At 27.5% G+C, this 18,826-nt stretch overlaps 1 protein-coding gene across 1 annotated transcript; it reads right to left on the bottom strand.

Moving 5' to 3' along the window:
* Positions 1 to 4,379: 4,379 nt before the first annotated feature.
* LOC107166301 (uncharacterized) lies at positions 4,380 to 14,571 on the bottom strand. Its single transcript, XM_089217343.1, has 3 exons — positions 13,778 to 14,571; positions 8,134 to 8,265; positions 4,380 to 5,014 (listed from the first exon to the last, which is right to left on the bottom strand). The coding sequence occupies exons 1-3, from the start codon at positions 14,078 to 14,080 to the stop codon at positions 4,928 to 4,930; spliced, it is 522 nt and encodes a 173-aa protein (XP_089073469.1). The 5' UTR covers positions 14,081 to 14,571; the 3' UTR covers positions 4,380 to 4,927.
* Positions 14,572 to 18,826: the final 4,255 nt, after the last annotated feature.

Below are 18,826 nucleotides of genomic sequence, written 5' to 3'. Positions count from 1 at the left end.
CATTATCTGTGTTTGTACGTACGATGGTTTTTTACGATAATTCAATTTTTGAGTGAGTTATGAGCATATAATATACAGTACACTAAAAATGCTCATAACTCACTTAAAAATTGAATTATCGTAAAAAAACCATCGTACAAACACAGATAATGTTCTTACCGTCAAGTTTCATGATAGGTCGATTCAATGTAATTTTTAAACTAAAGGAGCTACAAGTGTTCTGCTGAGCGTAAATTTTTGCTATATTACGCACTGGTAAGACGGAGACAACAAATACCAACTGTTACGTACTCTTAATAGTGCTAGTTAAGTAATTTTCTCTGTTAATCTAAGGTAGTATGCTGCGGGTTTCGTAGTTTGTGTGTGTGTGTGTGTGTGTGTGTGCGTGTGTGCGTGTGAGATTACAATATAATTCTTATTAAGTATATGTATACCTTTGTTTATTTAAATGATGAAAATTAGAAAAACTCAAATACGCACGAGTACGGATTTAATTATAGGTACATATCGTTTAATTACATGTATAATATGTACTATAGATATAGACTCAGTACAATAAAATATATTAAAAAATAACGCTAAATAACACGGTTTTTATTGCGATGTTTACAATTATAAATGTTTTTTTTACAATAGTGACTTGCGTAAGAATAATATTAGGTCTATTAACCTAATTATTTTCCCGTAATTGTATGTTCGAAGCCTTTTTTCTACAATAATATTTACTGTGCTTAGTTACTTTACGAACAACGAAGAGTCGTTCCGAGGGAAACAATGTAACATTAGCGATTCGAAATAATTCTAAAGGTCAAGGCACATTTTTTGTGTTACGGTAAAGTCAACAACAACAGTCTTATCGATCTGCCGGCATCACTAATTTCTGACGGCTTTTTATGTTTACTAATTCAACGATATTAAAAATCCCCATACGTGCATTATAGATTGTGCAGAATATTATTTAATTGTAACAATATAATGTATAAACGTTTTGCCAGTTTAACGAGCATTAATAATTAGTATTAAGCGGTCATTCGTTTAATCAAAACACATTATTTTGTTCGACCCAAAGGTCGGACTCCACGGTGATTAAGACAGTGTTATTGCAGCTATTTTACTATTTTAATATTCGATTCCCAACGACGAAATATAATAATATGATTCGTAACACGCACTTATTAAGTGATTATTATTTCATTTTATTTAGTCAAATTATCGGTATCACAACAACGTAGCAGTTTTAAAACGAAACCAAAACACTTCATCAGTGAATATCACCATGATTATAATAATAATCTATTACGGACGTTATTCAATGAACGCGTTTGAACAATTATAATAATAATATACCTATAGCTAATATAATTATAAATTACATGTTAATATTAAGTTCATAATATAGAGCAGTATCCTTTTTAATTAATAATTATTTCAACATGTAATTTATTGTAGGTACTCGTTAATAATTTCACAAGAAAATGTCTGCCGAATCCACGCACATTATTTTTTGAAGTCCAAGTTTTACTTGAAAGTCGATCGATTTTTTTTCTTGTTCGACATATTTTATAGAACCAATACAATTCTGAAAATTCACTTATTTTTGAAATCTTATTATTCACATATTTTATATTCTGAGCCGAACTACAAACGATGTGTGTGTGTGTGTGTTACTTTAAATTTATTATTTTTTGAATCTGTCATCACAATTTGTAGTAGTAAAAATACCTAATAAGTAAATTTATAGTTTTTTTTTTTTTTTTTTTTTTTTTTTATTCAAAAACAATCTGTACAACAAGCACATTTAGTAATTTTGATATAGAATATATACATAGTTTATTTAAAAAAAAAAACAACAACTTTTAAGGAAGTCACCCATTGGTAACACCTAAGAACTTATAGTCGGATTTAGATCACTTAAGGAGATCTCGATTCCAATTTCGTTTGAGCCTTCGAGGGGGGTTACCTGGGATATGCAGTGAAGCCATATCTTTAATGAGAGGATTAGTACTGGAGTTGAGTTGGGAGTGGAAACGGTGGTAGTGAATTTTGGCGTAGTCATTGACATTTGTAACTTTGAGGTCGTTGTGAAGTGAAAGGTTTGTCATGTACCATGGAGCACCAGTTAAAGTACGTAGGGCAATGTTTTGGAAAGATTGGATGGGGCGAATGTTTGAGGGTTTGGCCATCCCCCATATTTGAATACCATATGACCAGACAGGTCTGATCATTGTATTATACAATAACATTTTGGTTTTTAGATTAAGTTTAGATTTAAGAAGAGGTCGGAAGAGATGGAGTCTACTGTTGGCAAGTTTCCTTTTGTTTTGGAGATGGGGTTTCCAAGTTAAACGTTTATCTAAAATTATACCTAGATACTTTGTCTCGTTCGAGATAGGTATACTTTTGTCTTTAAGTTTGATGGTAGGGCAAATGCCAGGGCGTAGAGCGAAAGTGACTTGGGAAGATTTACTCTCGTTTATACTAATCATCCAGTTATTGGCCCAGTTATCTATAAGATTTAAATGTTCTTGAAGGTGTTGCGCGGCTATAGTTATGTCACTATTACTTGAGAGGATAGCAGTATCGTCGGCAAATGTAGCAAGTAAATTTATAGTTATAAAGACTTATTTTGTATAGAAAGTCAAAATTCTTGCTGCATTGGATTCTAAAATAAAAAATAAAAAGATAGGCATGTGTTTGTCGTGCTAAAAATAAGATTGATTTTTTCAACAATTAGTTTTGCTAATGTACGCTAATGCTAATGCCTTATATATTTTTGCTATGAAAATTTCATAAAAATATCAATGGAAAAAAAATTCATAAAAAATGTTCAAGATTACAGCTCTAATAATAACACTCACTACTGTGGCTATTATATGAGCCATGACAGTAAAATACTAAAATATACAAAAGTATCAAAAGAAATATTAAATAAAAATGTTTAGTGAAAATATAATCTAATCATAATGCACCAATACCTATATTTATATTTGTATGTTGAACAATTTTATCTCAAAAATTACACTCGAAGTTAATGGTAGAAGCCAATTTTCTGTTCCGAAATAAGAAAAAAAATATTGTCCAACCATATAAATAAATAAATTAATGAATAATAAATTAATAGACATATTTAATATTTATATATACCTAATATGTATATTGTATAGTATAATAATAAATATACATTATACATTATACATTATAAACTGGCAAAAATTAAACTTATTGGGAAATATGTTTTTACATTAAAATGTGCATAATATTATTACTGCACGAGAAACAATTCATTAATGAAATTTTTTCTATTTTTATTTTTTTAAATTAAAATCATTATAAAATATCTTTTAACAATAAAAAAAAAATATATATTCATATTAGGTAGTTATAGCCAATTTAAAGAAGATAAAACTATATAAGAATATACAATTATAATAAGTTTTTTTTCAAATTATTTAAATGTACAAATGCTAATGATGGTTTCATAGTTGTCGAATCAGACATATATAATTTCAACAACTATTACTTGATATTACTATAGTTACTACCTATTGTTTCAATATTGCAATATTTGTTGAATAAAAATAAAATTACACTTTTTTTATGACTAATTCATTTAGCCAGTAGGGAACACTGTAAGTTTCTACATATAGGATAAAAGTTAAAACCGAGTATGTTTAATTCCTTTAAAGTGTCGTTTATATTAAAAAAAATTGATTTATAAATTAAGATAATTTTTTTACAAATTTTATTCAGACTGGTTTTGATTATGTAGGTTACTTCATAGTATACGTATATATACCATTGTAGCCAATACCAAAATAAGGCTATTTTAAATTTACACAAGATACAAAATAATTGTCTGATGCTAATAATATTTTTTCTGATTAAAATTAAAAAACAAAATAATGTTAAAAATCACTATATACCTAACGATTATTACTTGGACAGATAGTTTTTTTATTTTCATTAGTTATTGTTGTATGTATTTATTACTAATATTCATTGATGTATTATAACGAAATACAAAATATGGAATTGGGCAATAGGTAAGTAAGTATACCAGTTCAATTTATAATTATTGCTAAATGTATGCGTATAAAAATAAATAAATGCTAACGACATAAATTCATAATTACCAAGTTTTTACATTTTAACACTGTAAGAACTAACACAAGTACCTATCCGGTTGTTAATTATTTGAAATGTGCACAGTTGCACATGTATGGTCAAAAATGCTATCAATACATTTATCAAAGTACTCAATTTATCACAAAATAGCTAAATAAACACTAAGAAGTTAGTAACTTAGAAGGTATACCTACAAAATACATCTATGATTATTATTTTTATGTTTTAAAACTAAATACAATCAATAAGGAAAAAACAAATGAAAGCTTTTATTTAAAAATATATTCATTACATTTTAATATAGAAGTGGAATTAGTATTTATAATAATGATGTTCCTTAAAATGTAATGTTTTCTTTTAACACAACGTATGTCTTGACTAAACATCTAGTATTTGAATAAATGTTAGGTAATACAATAATACTATTCAATTTATAAGACAATGACAAAACAAAATGGGATGAAAAAATATAAATCATAACTTATATTATTAAGTTTATTTTTTATTTTTTAACAAAATGGATTACAAAATATGATATGAAATATGAAACATTATAAAAACAAATGAAAAATATATGTACAAATAAGAGTATTATTCTATTATGTATCGTTCACAAAATTAATCTCTATCATTAAAAACAATTGTTTTAATTAGTTTATCTAAATATGGTGAATAATTTCATTTTTTCAAATTAAAAAATATTTAATACATACTTCATTACACACCAAGAGTTAATGCTAAATACAATACAACACATTTATTATTAAGGTATTGCTTATAACAGATTTACAGATTTATGTTATCACTGCAGTCCTATTAATCTTCCACCTAAATTGTTTAAAATTTCGGTCGCTGACCTGGATAATTTTTTTGCGGTATCCATTGGAAACTGAAAGTAAAAAGTATAAAATATTAAAATCAATAAATATTTACTATTTAGGTTATAGATCTACTAGTCGACTATTGCATGTATTCATTTTTTGTTCAAGACGTAGTTATACTTAAATTAAGGATAAACAAAGGTGAAGTACCTCACAAAGTCTAGTAAAGAGATCACTCTATATTTAGCTAGCAATATTGCATTTGTATTTTATACACCATATAATATGGACAATATATAATTATTAATGAGAAAAAAGTAAACCATAGACTCAGTATAGACGCCGCTATAAAACTTGTGGATATAAGTTTCAGTCTATAATTATAACTGACGTAGGTATAGTTACCTATTTAATTATAATTTAAAGAATGAAACTACAGAGCCATGACCAGGAATTATCCAGAAAATATTATATTTGTATAAAAACCCAACACTCAAAACTTATATATTTTTAAAACGGTTTCTTAAAAAATATCAAAATCACTAATCACCCAAATAATTATTGGTTTTATAAATTTTAAATGATTCGCATTTTGCATTCGTGTTTTTTGGTTACAAATTTTAATGTTGTACTCCTTACATAAGGGATGTGTGGAGGTAATTTCAGAATATAATTTAACATTGGTATATAATCATAATGATCGTAATAACAATAATCAAAGTTAAAAATTTGTCAAAATAATCAAAAATTTCGTTATATAATCACACAATAATTGTTTTAGAGTAAATTTTATGATTTTAAATAATATTCTGATTGGAATATATAAATACTTTCTACAATTTAAAAAAATATGGCAATATGTACAAATCTTGATACCTATTAATACATTATTCGGATATAAAGCACTCTCATAATATAAATAAAACAAAATTCACATAACAATAAGACGTATTATTACTGTAATATAATTGTCGAGATAGGACGGATTGACAGTGAAATCATACAACGTCACTGTCCAGTTTATTAGTAAAATTTTTCTTAAGGATTTTATTATAATTTTTATAATTGCATCAAAAACAGATACGAAACATACATTCTACATTAAATAGGTATATTATATATTATTTATATTATATAGAATCAATATTATAGATATATCACAGATAACTAACTTTAGTTATATATCTAAGAAATATCAAAAAAATAAACGTGAACTTAAAATCTTTATACGGGGTAAACTCTTATCAGATCTTTTTGATTTTTTTTTTAACGAAAGAGTAAATTATGGAGCAGGTTTTGGGCATAAATTCAGTCCAATAAAGTTGTGGAGGTGAAGAGAATGACCATACTAAAAAATACAATAGTATCACTATCTTTCCAATAAAACATATTCTAAATATTAAATATTTTTATAAGTTGTAAGGTTGCTGTTTGTTTCAAATCTAAGATGGAATATTTATTAGGCAATTATAACTATTTATTATTGTTTTCTCATTATTCATTTTGGGTTTAAGAGTTTTTGTAAATTTGTAACTCCGCGGGAATCTATTACCTACTGTAAGTTATGAACATGACTAGCCGGGTATTAAACGACGAATTATATACAAATTTTGAATCATATAGAGTTGATATTTTTAACGGTAAACGAAGTGCACGGGAATCACCTAATTAAATATAAAGCAAATTTAAAATTTATTTAGATGGTTATTAAATACATAACAGGTAGACTCATGAGTAAATTGACCTTTTTTAGCCATGCCTAATGTTAGCGACAAGTGCTTTAGTCTAAATATCAAAAAAATATTAATATCAATTATGCCACACTTATAAATTATTTAGAATATTGAATACTATATAATTCATACAAGTGATGGAACATCAAATTTAACACGTCGTAATTTAATCAATGCTCAACGTTTATCTTGACCTAAATTTCATTTATGAAAGTCATATTATTATCTTTTTTAAGTTATAAAATACACAGCTACTTTCAAACATAAATCACCTTTAATTAGTAAATGACGAAATACATAAACCACCACACATGGCGCTATTGAAATCGTGGTATTACACGCTCTATACATATTTTATTTTTATAGAAGAGTAAATTATTGGAAAAAAGTAACAATATATAGTAAGTAGTGCTTAGATACAAAGAAAAGGTGATTTTGTCACGTTTGTATTTTGTAATTATTTTTTTTTCTTTAGGTTGCCATCTCAAAATATTACTCAAACATATTTCATGAAACCAAATATTGATGAGAAATCTAACTCCTCAGTCCTCATTAATAGTAAATAAATAAAAAAAAATCTCTAACTGTGGCTTAACATAATTTATATTAGGTATTACGACTTCATAATCAGATTTATAAAACTTTAATAAATATACAGTTTTTGTTTGTAAACTATATTCATTGATTAATACCGATATCATAAGTGTTATAGGTAACCTCCAATGCGTCGTCACTCGTCACATAGTGTTTTCCCCAGACAAGAATTTCTGTGTCTCTAAATTTTAATTATTTTTTTTACTGATTTAAAAAAATTATTTGTAATTAATTAGGCTACCGAAGATATTGTTAGTTGCATAAATTGCCATACAAATTTTAAACAACATTTAATTCAATTGTTTTATTCTGCGGTGTAACCCTCAAACATTTTTACAAGTGAAAAATATGAAAAATATGAATATTAATATAAATTATTATTATCATTAGGTGTTTAAATAACGCGAAAAATCACCATTCTCCTGTACAAAATAGATATATGTTCAAAAATTAGATTTTAAGAAAACATGTTATGAAAAATGGTCATTTTTGAGGAAAATAAAAGCTATATATTCACGTGGTAGACACGTCTTAAGGCTGTATATTGAAATTTTTGTTTACAATCGATCGGTCGACGGTCGTTGGCGTTACAGATGTAAATGATAACATTATTGTGTCGATGCATACATTTTTAATATTTTTTTATTTCAAAATTAAAAACGTGTGTCTATAATACATACTAAAATCAAACAAATCTATTAGTTTTAAGTGAAATCGAATAACGTCGACAACTAGAAAATTTTATATTTACATATCATCATGTGTTTTTTTTTCTCAAACATTTCCGATTAAATTAAACCAACATGTTAAAACGATTTTGAATGTCTTAATAGTACTGCAAGGTTACGAGTCATATTTACCGAAAGCGCCGAGGTCAGCATATTGGACACGGTTTCCACACCGCCGATAAGACCTCTTCCGATCCTATTAAACTTGTCACCATCGTTGCCGTATTTTTCATCTTCTTTAGTCACATCGACCACCGGTAATGGCTATAACATAATATTATAATAAAGTTCATGAATAGGATAATAGTATGTTAATTACATAAATACAAAAATAATGAATTTATAGTTAAAAAATTCAAAAACACTTGATCATTGTTATACCAAACATAATTATGATTTGGTCTTTAGTGTGCAGGAATATAATAAAACAAACACGTTAGTCATAAATACCCTAACTAAATGGGAATATAAGACTAATTATATTATTATTAAACTTTTATATTACCTACCAATCACCTAATAAATAATATGATTATTTTTATTTTTTGTAGGACCTTCATATTGCCTCAATGCATAATCTAAATGATCTGCCCTTCACAAATAGTTTACTATAAAGTCTACGATTACTACTAATTATTTACTCATTATGTTTTTTAATCGATAACACACAACTTTACGCGACACCGTGTATTTATACCAATTATATAGCTCATATTGTGTATACGATATCATCTGTAATAATAGTCTGATACACATGATACTCAAAATTGAGTTTTATATTGCATAATATATTTGAAATCATTTGTCAATTAAAATATATATATTTGATTAGTATCATATCCATGATTTTATAATAATAGCAAAGTACAACGACAACATGACTTCGATTTACACACGTGACGCACATAATATTAAAACGGGCAAGAAATTTAATATAAACACGGATAAAAATTATTCTAGAGATAATATAATTAATTCTCGATAATTGGTTTATTAAATCAAAACACATATTATAGTTTATATAACTATATGGTAAATACTTATGTAGTACTATTTATTATGTGATGTAGATTGTAGTTTTATTAGTATAATATAATATTATACAGATAAATAGGTAATTCAATTTTGAAAGTCTTACATGTTGTTATTTATTACTTATTCAATCGTTAATCATAACCATATTATTCATTATTATTACTATATAATATTTATATTTTACCTCTGTATATTTTTACTCTTTATCCTTTTTTTTTTATTGAATAATTTTATTTTTGTAATCACAGTGTGTGTTTATTGTAATATACTGAGGGGAGAATTTATTGAATTTTTTTAAACTATGATTAATTTGATATTGTTTATAGTAATATAGCTAACAATTTAATTTATAAATCATTCTCAGTGTAGTTATTTTTTAGATTTAAAAAGATTTATGATTATAAAATTTTAATCAAGTACCTATAGTGTAAAGATTATAACGAAATAATTGTTTAGTGCAAATATAAATATTCAGTAAAATAGTTCAATCCACTACGATCATAAATGTACAAAAATCAGTGAAAAATTACTTATAATTACGAGTAATTATGTAATATAATTTAATTTTAACATTTTTTGTTCTTTTAAAGAATATCAATATAGGTATTGCATAAATGTAATTAAATGCATGTAGATTTACATCAAGCTTTGTTCACAACAACCGATTTATCTGTTATTTAATGTAAAAATCTGTATAACAATGTTATTTACCTACTCGCTGAGTATTATTAATATATTATTTAGCGATAGAGAAGCGTGTTGCATAAGTATAATAATAGTAAAAACAATATTCACTTATTATTATAAGCAAGTTATTAATCCATAATTAAACAAAATTCTTATTGATATAATATTTTTTAATTCTTTCAATATTGTAGATAAAAACATACTTTGACATAATTTATTGGCTACTAACTTTCAGGTACCGATTATCTATATACCCGTAATTTATTAATTTAACATTTTTAGTTGTCTTAATAAGATATTTTCATTATTCAGAACTTGTAAATAATGTATTCTATTGATTGGACAGTGTACCCACTTGTTTAATTGAGTCTAATGCGAATTTTATTATTCACTTTATTTTAAACAATATTATTACTTAGGCACTACACAAACAATAAATTGTCAATTGTAACAAAATAATAACGGACATCTATATTATTTTGTTTATTTTTCTCTCTTTTATTTTTTTTAAGCTCTGCACAGACTTATCCAAACGATTACCTATAATAATAGGTATATAGTAAAAAAAAAAAATAATATATTAGGTATCACGTTTCGTGTCGATAAGTGAATTATTTATGACTAAAATTGTAAACTCAAATTATTATAGTTGATTTTTCATTTCCGTTATTATATGAGTCTGATACTGTAACAATTTAAAGACATTATTATTTATCACTCAAAAATGTATCATTATACATCATTATATGACCAAATTTACTGCATTAAGCTATCGGTTAATATAACACCGTCAAATTATGTACTTTTTTCATATTATATTATGTTGTTTTTATAATATTATTAATTTTTTGCAAATGCAAAAAGTATTATTTGTTTTTATTATATAATTGCGTAACTCTTTTACCAGTTTCAGCGCGTGAAAGTTGATATAGACACTTCTGCAAATACAATCATAATAATATTATAATATTATACGTACATGTACATGTATATACATACATACAGTTATTATTATTATTTCATACCATTGTCAACATTTGTTACGTAACTACAAAACTATATGATTTGCCTATTACAGTAATAATTTGTATATTATCTACCAAAGACAAAATATGTTATATTTGTTTAAATCATATTAGTATAATCGAGTATTACCTATGTGAAAATGTGTCTATAGGTAGGTCAATCATCCGCCATATAAATCATGTGTTAATTTATCAGTGTGCTCGGTCAACTAAATATTATTCCAGTGGAGTCAGAGCTAATGGTAAATGCCCTTCCTCCACATGATATTATTATTTTCATTTACTGTGTAGAGAACAGTAACAAGTCAATTTGAAAAGGGTAAAATATACACAATTAAAACTTTTAATAGGAGAAATCATTCACTGGTGGTACTGAAAATGATAATGAATAATAATTTAACATAATATTATAATAACATACTATAATTAAATAGTACTCGTATTTTTATTTTTATTTTAGACAAGTCTTATTTATCTACCTAATTGTGGCATATATACAATATTGATGATTTACATTATTCATATATTGTTGTGCAGTACATTATTATAATAGTATAATATGATACCATAATATTGGTAATATAATGTTTAAAATAACTATCAACTTGTAAATAATAAACATTTATGTGATGGCCTTAAGAAGACTTACGAATTATGATTAACATGATAGCAATTAAATACAATGTGTAAATGCGATTTAAACGCTTTGACGGAGGTGTGCAAAGTACTTTAAAATATACACCTCACTTGGGGATTTTATCGTCTAATCGCATTATTCTAAATTACTAATTTTTTTTTCGGGGCCATACAACTATTAAAACACAAGTGATGAATAATTATAACAAAATCGGACGAATGCTAATAACATAAGTAATTATAGACGGTTTCCATACCATATAAAAAGTAAAATATATTATACTCGATCTATTTTAAAACGTGGCTTGAGACACTAGCCGTGTATATTAGTAGTAGGTACGACGATAATAAGTGTTTTCTCTTTTTCAGCAAAATCACTCAAAAAGATGCGTAATATATATTACCTACTCCTATAAAATATACTGATATAATACATTTTAAATTGAATGCAGATTGTGTTACAATCTCTTAAATAATTTTTGAAGAACTTAGCTTCGATATAGTTTTCTACAATCAAGTATTGGTTAGGTAATGTGGTGAATATGAATATAAATTATGATAATTGCTAAGAAATTTCAAATCACAACTACTCAGCAATTCACCAGGATAATATATTATTATGACCAGGGCTAGGATTTGTATGCAATAAAAAATTGTAAAATATGCATTTTATTTACCAAAATATGCAAAAGTATGCATTTTAATTTCTATCTTAGATTTTATATTGACCGACATAATTGTATTAATTGTGTTTATCTTTCTCCGTCAAACTATTCAATCTTTAATCGCATACCTATTGTACCATAGGATTGTATTGATAAAAATAAAATTTGTGTTTGACAAAAAAATCAAGTTTAATACTTTAATCAGCTGAGCTAGAATTAAATACGAAGTATTAATATTAAAGTATAAATATTAATTATGAAATATACTATAAAAACATGCATTTTTCGCATTCTTATAATGGAAATATGCAATAATATTAATTTTATTCAATATATGCATTAATATGCATTTTACCCAAAATATGCAAAAACATGCAAAATTAAAACACCACCATTTATCTCATCATGAGGTGATTCTTGGACATTACTGACAAAATCAACAATCAGAAGTCGCAACAAAAAAACATGCTGTTGCATACAAATCCTAGCCCTGATTATGACTATTCAAGTTTACTCCAGTGTAATAATGTTTAAGTATTAAAGTGTATTAATGAATAATTAATATAATAATCCTTGTTGATCCATATTATACAATAATATAAATATATACCTAATACATAATTTCATTCCTAAAAGTGTCACCCAAGAGCCAAGAAGATTACATTTTTTCCCTCCATCTCCTAAAATAGGCACGTTATTTATTTAGAACTTATAGTCGTGATAAACCATGTATTCTTATTATTACATCATGATTCCATGACAATAGTTTAAGTATGCGTTATATACCTATGGAGTATGGATATTAATGTGTATCAATGTACTATGTGGTAACAAAACTGAGCTGTAAATTCTCTTGTGATTAAAATATTCTAAACTTTCGCAAAAAATTATCATTGTATAATATGTAAAATTATAGGTAGATATGTGTCGAAAACCGAATTTTTTTATAAATATATATTTAAACAAGCGTCATCTTATAATATAATTATATTCGATGGAATCGATATCACCAAGTCACGGTATTATTTAGATGGCTCGAATATAATTGCATCACTGTTTTTTATTTTGAAATATATATATGAACTAGAAATTAGATCGTAACAATAATTATAAAAAGTCTATTTAATATATAACATTGAGTTTTACTATCCATAAGTTATACTAAAGTATCATTAATGGATGAAAATGTTGAAATCTAAACAGAAACGTGATGTTCATTGCGTACCTATTATAATAATATTTAGTACTGATAGCCTAGGTAGATTATTCTGTTATTGAAATATTAAATAATATATATCCTTAGCCCACTGTTTTGGACTTATTGGATCATATTCCTTCTACGGCCGTATTCCCGCCACGCACTGGTTGCGTAGAAACATGTGAGCCATTTAATCGGTTCATATATTGTATGACCATTCTCTTCCTCCCACCCTCAACCATAATATTGCCGCCCATCAACTGAAAAAAAGGATTATTTAGAGACGAAAGTGATTCGCGCAATCGTAAACACGTAATAATCTTTAAGTTGTAATAACTATAATAATAATATGACGTATGCTTATAACGGCATAAATGTTATATACACACACACATATACATGTATTATCCGTACATCGAGATCGGGTAAATCACGCGTATCCAATCAAAACCCGAGTCGTAAGAACCCATCATCACCCATGTCGTGCACATGATGATTATAATTATAATAATATTACGCGCACGCCGTACTTTCAGAAAATTCAACAGCTTGCCCTGGACGAAGGACAACTGCCGCTTCTCCCTGTCTTCGGTTCCGCTGTTTTTGGTGTCGTCGTCGGAGGCGGGTTCATCGTACTTGGCGTCTGCCAAGGCGTCCAGCGTCGGATCGAACGGCTGGTCGGACTCGGCGGCGACGCGGTCGGGCGTCGCAGGACCAGCGGCGACGCGGTCGGTCTGCCGTAGACGTCGGTCGGGCACCGGAACGGCGAAAGACGAGAAGCAGCAACAGCACAGAGCGAACCAGACGAACGTGGTAACGGTCGTGTCCATCATCGTGCTGCCGGCGGTGGAGATTAACTTACTGCGGTCGGTGGTTTTCGCGCTGCGTGATAAAATTCAAATCGGCGACTTTCGGTAACCGCGGTTACGGACGTAGGACCACGGTAGGTATGCGGCGGCGGACGTGTTCCGATTCGAATTTTCCGACGGTGACGATTTTAAAACGACGCCCGCGCGAATATCATCAACTGAAATTAATGTATTTGCGACGTGCCCGTGCGCGAGTTTATCACACTGGCCCGAGTCGCGGACGATCGGTCGAAAGCTATATCGTCTCGATACCCGTTTTGGTGTTGCGCCAGTGAAAGTAGAGTGTAACAGTACTGCTTCTACTACAACTATACGAGGTACTACTACTACTACTACTCTTCTACCATAATATTACTACCAGACTACTACCATACTACTATACCTACTATTATGACTAATTCTACTAGGCTGCGACGGCCGCTGTTACCGCAATACACTGAATAACTGTCGTCGGTGGCTTGACGATCGATTTCACCATGTCAAAGACAAAACTGCGGCGAGCGTATAAGCGACTTGATACATCCGAATCGGTTCCCACACCTAAAAATATCGACATCCGAATATTGTCTTCCGGTATTACAGGCGGTACACATCCGAATTGGTTGCTGATCAACACTTTCGAATGAGGCGAATTATTACTATCTTATGACTTTGTTATTATCTAATATTATGAATATTACATAGGTATTTACCATCATTACGCACGGGTGTATAATATAATGTAATAAACTAATAAATAAACGTTTAGAATGTTTAGATGATAAGACCGTGTGATGTAATCGGTGTGATACGGACAATTTACCGTATAATCATCATTAGTCGTTACCTACTGCATTCACTAATCCACCAATGACCGTATCCATATGGATAAAGTGTACGTTGTATGTGTTGTTAGCATATTTTTTGCTTAAAACTTATTTCATGGTTATGGAATTTTTATGTGCAGTGAAAAAATATTTAAAAATTTAAAAAAAAATTTTAAATTTAGATTCCAGTCTTGGTTCGTTTAAAAAAGTGATCGGCTTCATTTAGGTCAAACATAATCTGTTGGAAGACGATACATTACTATATAGTATTTAAGATATTAAAAATTATCGATTCCGAAATAGATCTTAAATTAAAAACATTTTTAGTTTGTCTTTATTATCACCCGAAAACACTTACAATTATTGCTATACTTATATTTTATATTATATAATATATCATTAATTGGTTTTATTGTCATCAAACATTCAAACTATAATATATACATAATATATTATAGTTTGAATGTTTGATGACAATAAACCAATTAATGATAAGATTGAAGAACTTTTTAGTAAATGTTAGAAAATTATAGCAATGGGCATGTAGGATATAAATGCTAAATTGTATTTTTTGTCTGAATCATCGAATATATGGATTACAACCACAAAATTCATTGCATATACATCAAAAAACTTAAATATGAATCTTTCATTTTACATTTTTTTTTTTTTTTTAGATTTTTTTTGAAATGTTAATACAATTTTTTTTAAACTTTAAAAAACGGATACGATTTGATAAAAGTTTACCATAAAACACTATACATCACTAAAAAATAAATTAGAGTTTTATAGTTAACTTAATTTTATATTTTATAATACATATTATATTGTACCTATTTACCAGAAAAAAATCATTTATATCACGTTTAAGCGGATATATATATGCAATAGCTTATAAAATACTAAAATATAAATAATTCATTTTTTTTTTGGATGTTTAAATCCATTAAACAAATTATTATTAAAATATAATGCAGGGAGGGTCCGATCTGCGGCCCGCCATCCGAATGCAGCCATTCAAGTCTATTTTTTGGTCCTCCTTAAAAGACATATATTATTGTGTTCCTAACGACACTAATTTTGTATAAATTATTTTCTTAACAATTAACGTGTTTATTAAAATAACATAAATTCGGTCTATTAACAATCTAAGTACCGCAACGCTACGCTGGCGCCAATACACTCCATGAAACCCGTTCTGGTACCTTCCAGATGGCGGTGAGTAGGTATGTAGGTTTATCGTATATTATGACAGCAATAATTTATTATCAAACGTAATCACAAAACGTTACGATGCTGGCTGACATAATAATATTATACTATTATAAATGTTATAATATGTAATGTTAAATAAAACTGGTCTCGTGTACCGGATATGAAAACTGTTTTTTTTTTTTTTAACTATTATTATAATCGTCCCTGAATCAATCGATCAAGACAGAGTGGACAGTCGATTACAAAATATAATTTATAATGTTAATTGACACTTATGATTCTCCGATAGTATTGTGATGCTACACAGTATGAGAACGGGGTGAAACTAAAACGTTAACTACCTATAGAATAATTAGGTGTATTATTCATTTTATCTAATAGGTCTGTTCGATGTATAACTTTCCATTTTCAACGAGTTTTTCATAATTCAATAATGAGCGTTCGGTTATAGTTATTATGTAATATTTTCTTATTATTCTATAGTGAATAAATAAAATAATAATATAGTTTGTATGGTAATCAAATGTGAAACCACTCATTAGTTGTGTGTGCTCAAAATTTGCCGATTATTATTATTTGTTTTCCCTAATTTAATTATCAATATTATAATTTTTGTCGATATTTCCTGAAACATGCAACATCTAAAACTATTTCGTTTCGATATATTGCAGCCGTGCCTAATGAACCATGCTAAGTATAACGCCTTAGGTACTACCTAACTATCTTCAAAAAGAACATTCTCAGTAAAATTAATAATGCAGATTAAATTACTGTTATATTTCGTGAAGCTTTCGCGAACATTTACGAAATCAGTTTATTTTATTAAATGTGCAATTTGATACAACTCGTTCTTCCTAATAGATTTCACATATTATACCTGTAAAGGTAATCGTGATAAATAATATGAATTTTTATAATCGAAGCATAGATAATAGACGACAGGTGAATGTTTCGTGAGTTTTTGAGTTTCTTAAAAAAGCAATGTAGTTGTATTAGGTATACAACTTGAAACTCGTAAAAAATAAATGTGAATCATATATCTTCTATGTATCCTGAATAAATTTAAAAAAAAAAAAATGTAAAATTATAGTTTCAAAAATGGCTACTGAAACATTTTTTTTGTAAATTGGTTAAGTATACTCAACTATTTTTATTTTTTTGGTTGTGATGTTATTAAATCCAAAAGAAACATCGATAATGATTTGAGATTTTTTTACAAGGTTTGGAGGCTTGAGTGAAGGGTGCGTCCATTGACACTACTTCAAACTGTTTTTTTTTTTTTTATTATTATTTAGCGAAGTAAATAACGAGGCCAATTTCATTTTAGTTGACGCGGAGGTTTATCCGGGAGAGTCTTAGAGGTGAGGTTAGAAATTAGCGGGTTTGGATGATTATTTGTTTTATAATGAAATTTTTTATAGTGTTTTGAAGCGAGGATGTAAAGAATTTGAATGTTCAGGTCTTTATGGATTGTATGATTACTAACATACCAAGGTGCATTTGTCAGAAGACGAAGACTAATCGACTGAAAGGATTGGAAAAGATTTAGGTTTGAGTTTTTGGTTGAGCCCCAGATTTTAATACCGTATGTCAATGCAGGACGAATTATAAACACATTTATGGAAATAATAAATATAAATTTAGTCTTACACGATGATATCGTATTTTATTATTTTATCAACATCTATAATGTTTTATTTTGTTTTCTAACTTTCACCAACGCATTTCTGTTCCGATACACTAATAATAATTATGTCAGATTTGTCGTAGAGTGCGATTATGCAATTCAAATGAAATACATAGATAAGTAACATAATAATATTGTTGCATTATGAAAATGACTTAAAAAGATAAAATTAATTTTTTTTCAACTTTTCGTATATACCTCTACATTTAAGTTAATGTATTTCTCCCGTCAAAATTGATTAAATCATAAATAGATAAAATTGACTTTGATACTATAATTATTTATAATTTTTATTAACTTTTTACAGCTTCCACCAGCTCAATCGGTGTGTCATAATATTGTTATATTACCTACTTCAGAAACTATTAAAAAAATTAATAAACGCGTCCAGAATAACTTTCGCCCATACGCATTAATTTACCTTATAAGTAGGTAAGTATGTTTTCTAAAATTGACGTTTATAACTTACAACAGGTAAATATAATCTATGTTCTATTCAAGGACTATATAAAAAAAAACATGATGTAACCCGATTTCATATATATTAATCTAAACAAAATTTTAAATGCGATTTCGAAACACTTTAACTTTATGGCAATTTTTCATCATAAAATATTGGTAAAGGTTTTTGAAATTATAATAAATTTCCTCACATAATGCAACTAAAATATTAAATTATAGCTAAATGTTTGTTCTAGACTATCAAATTATAAAATAAAAAGTTACAACGATAATTGATAAGTGCTATTTAGAATATAATCAAATTATAATTAGATATTATCTTTATCACCTGCAACTTTACTAGCATCAATGACACGATTTTGCAACTCATTATTATTATTATTACGAGTATGTACATACAAATTATTAAGATTAACAAATAACGATCATAAGTTCAACAGATAATAGTATTTAGGTATTAATTTATTTATACATTATTGTCAACTGAAAGTTTACGCAAAATACGTATATTATTCAACAAAAATCCACATATTAAAAAAA

This window comes from Diuraphis noxia, unplaced genomic scaffold, assembly GCF_037042655.1.
Source record: "Diuraphis noxia isolate RWA-SAM2 unplaced genomic scaffold, SU_Dnox_SAM2 contig0001, whole genome shotgun sequence".
NCBI lineage: Eukaryota > Metazoa > Arthropoda > Insecta > Hemiptera > Aphididae > Diuraphis > Diuraphis noxia.
The sequence above is the reverse complement of the archived record's forward strand: the minus strand, read 5'-3'. Positions and strand labels throughout refer to the sequence as shown.

Excerpts from the sequence above, each read along its gene's own strand:
- LOC107166301 (XM_089217343.1), bottom strand. The coding sequence starts at position 14,080 with ATGATGGACACGACCGTTACCACGTTCGTCTGGTTCGCTCTGTGCTGT. Across the intron at positions 8,266-13,777 it reads AGCTGTTGAATTTTCTGAAA|CCATTACCGGTGGTCGATGT; the intron begins GTACGGCGTGCG and ends ATTATGTTATAG. Across the intron at positions 5,015-8,133 it reads TGCTGACCTCGGCGCTTTCG|TTTCCAATGGATACCGCAAA; the intron begins GTAAATATGACT and ends TTTTACTTTCAG.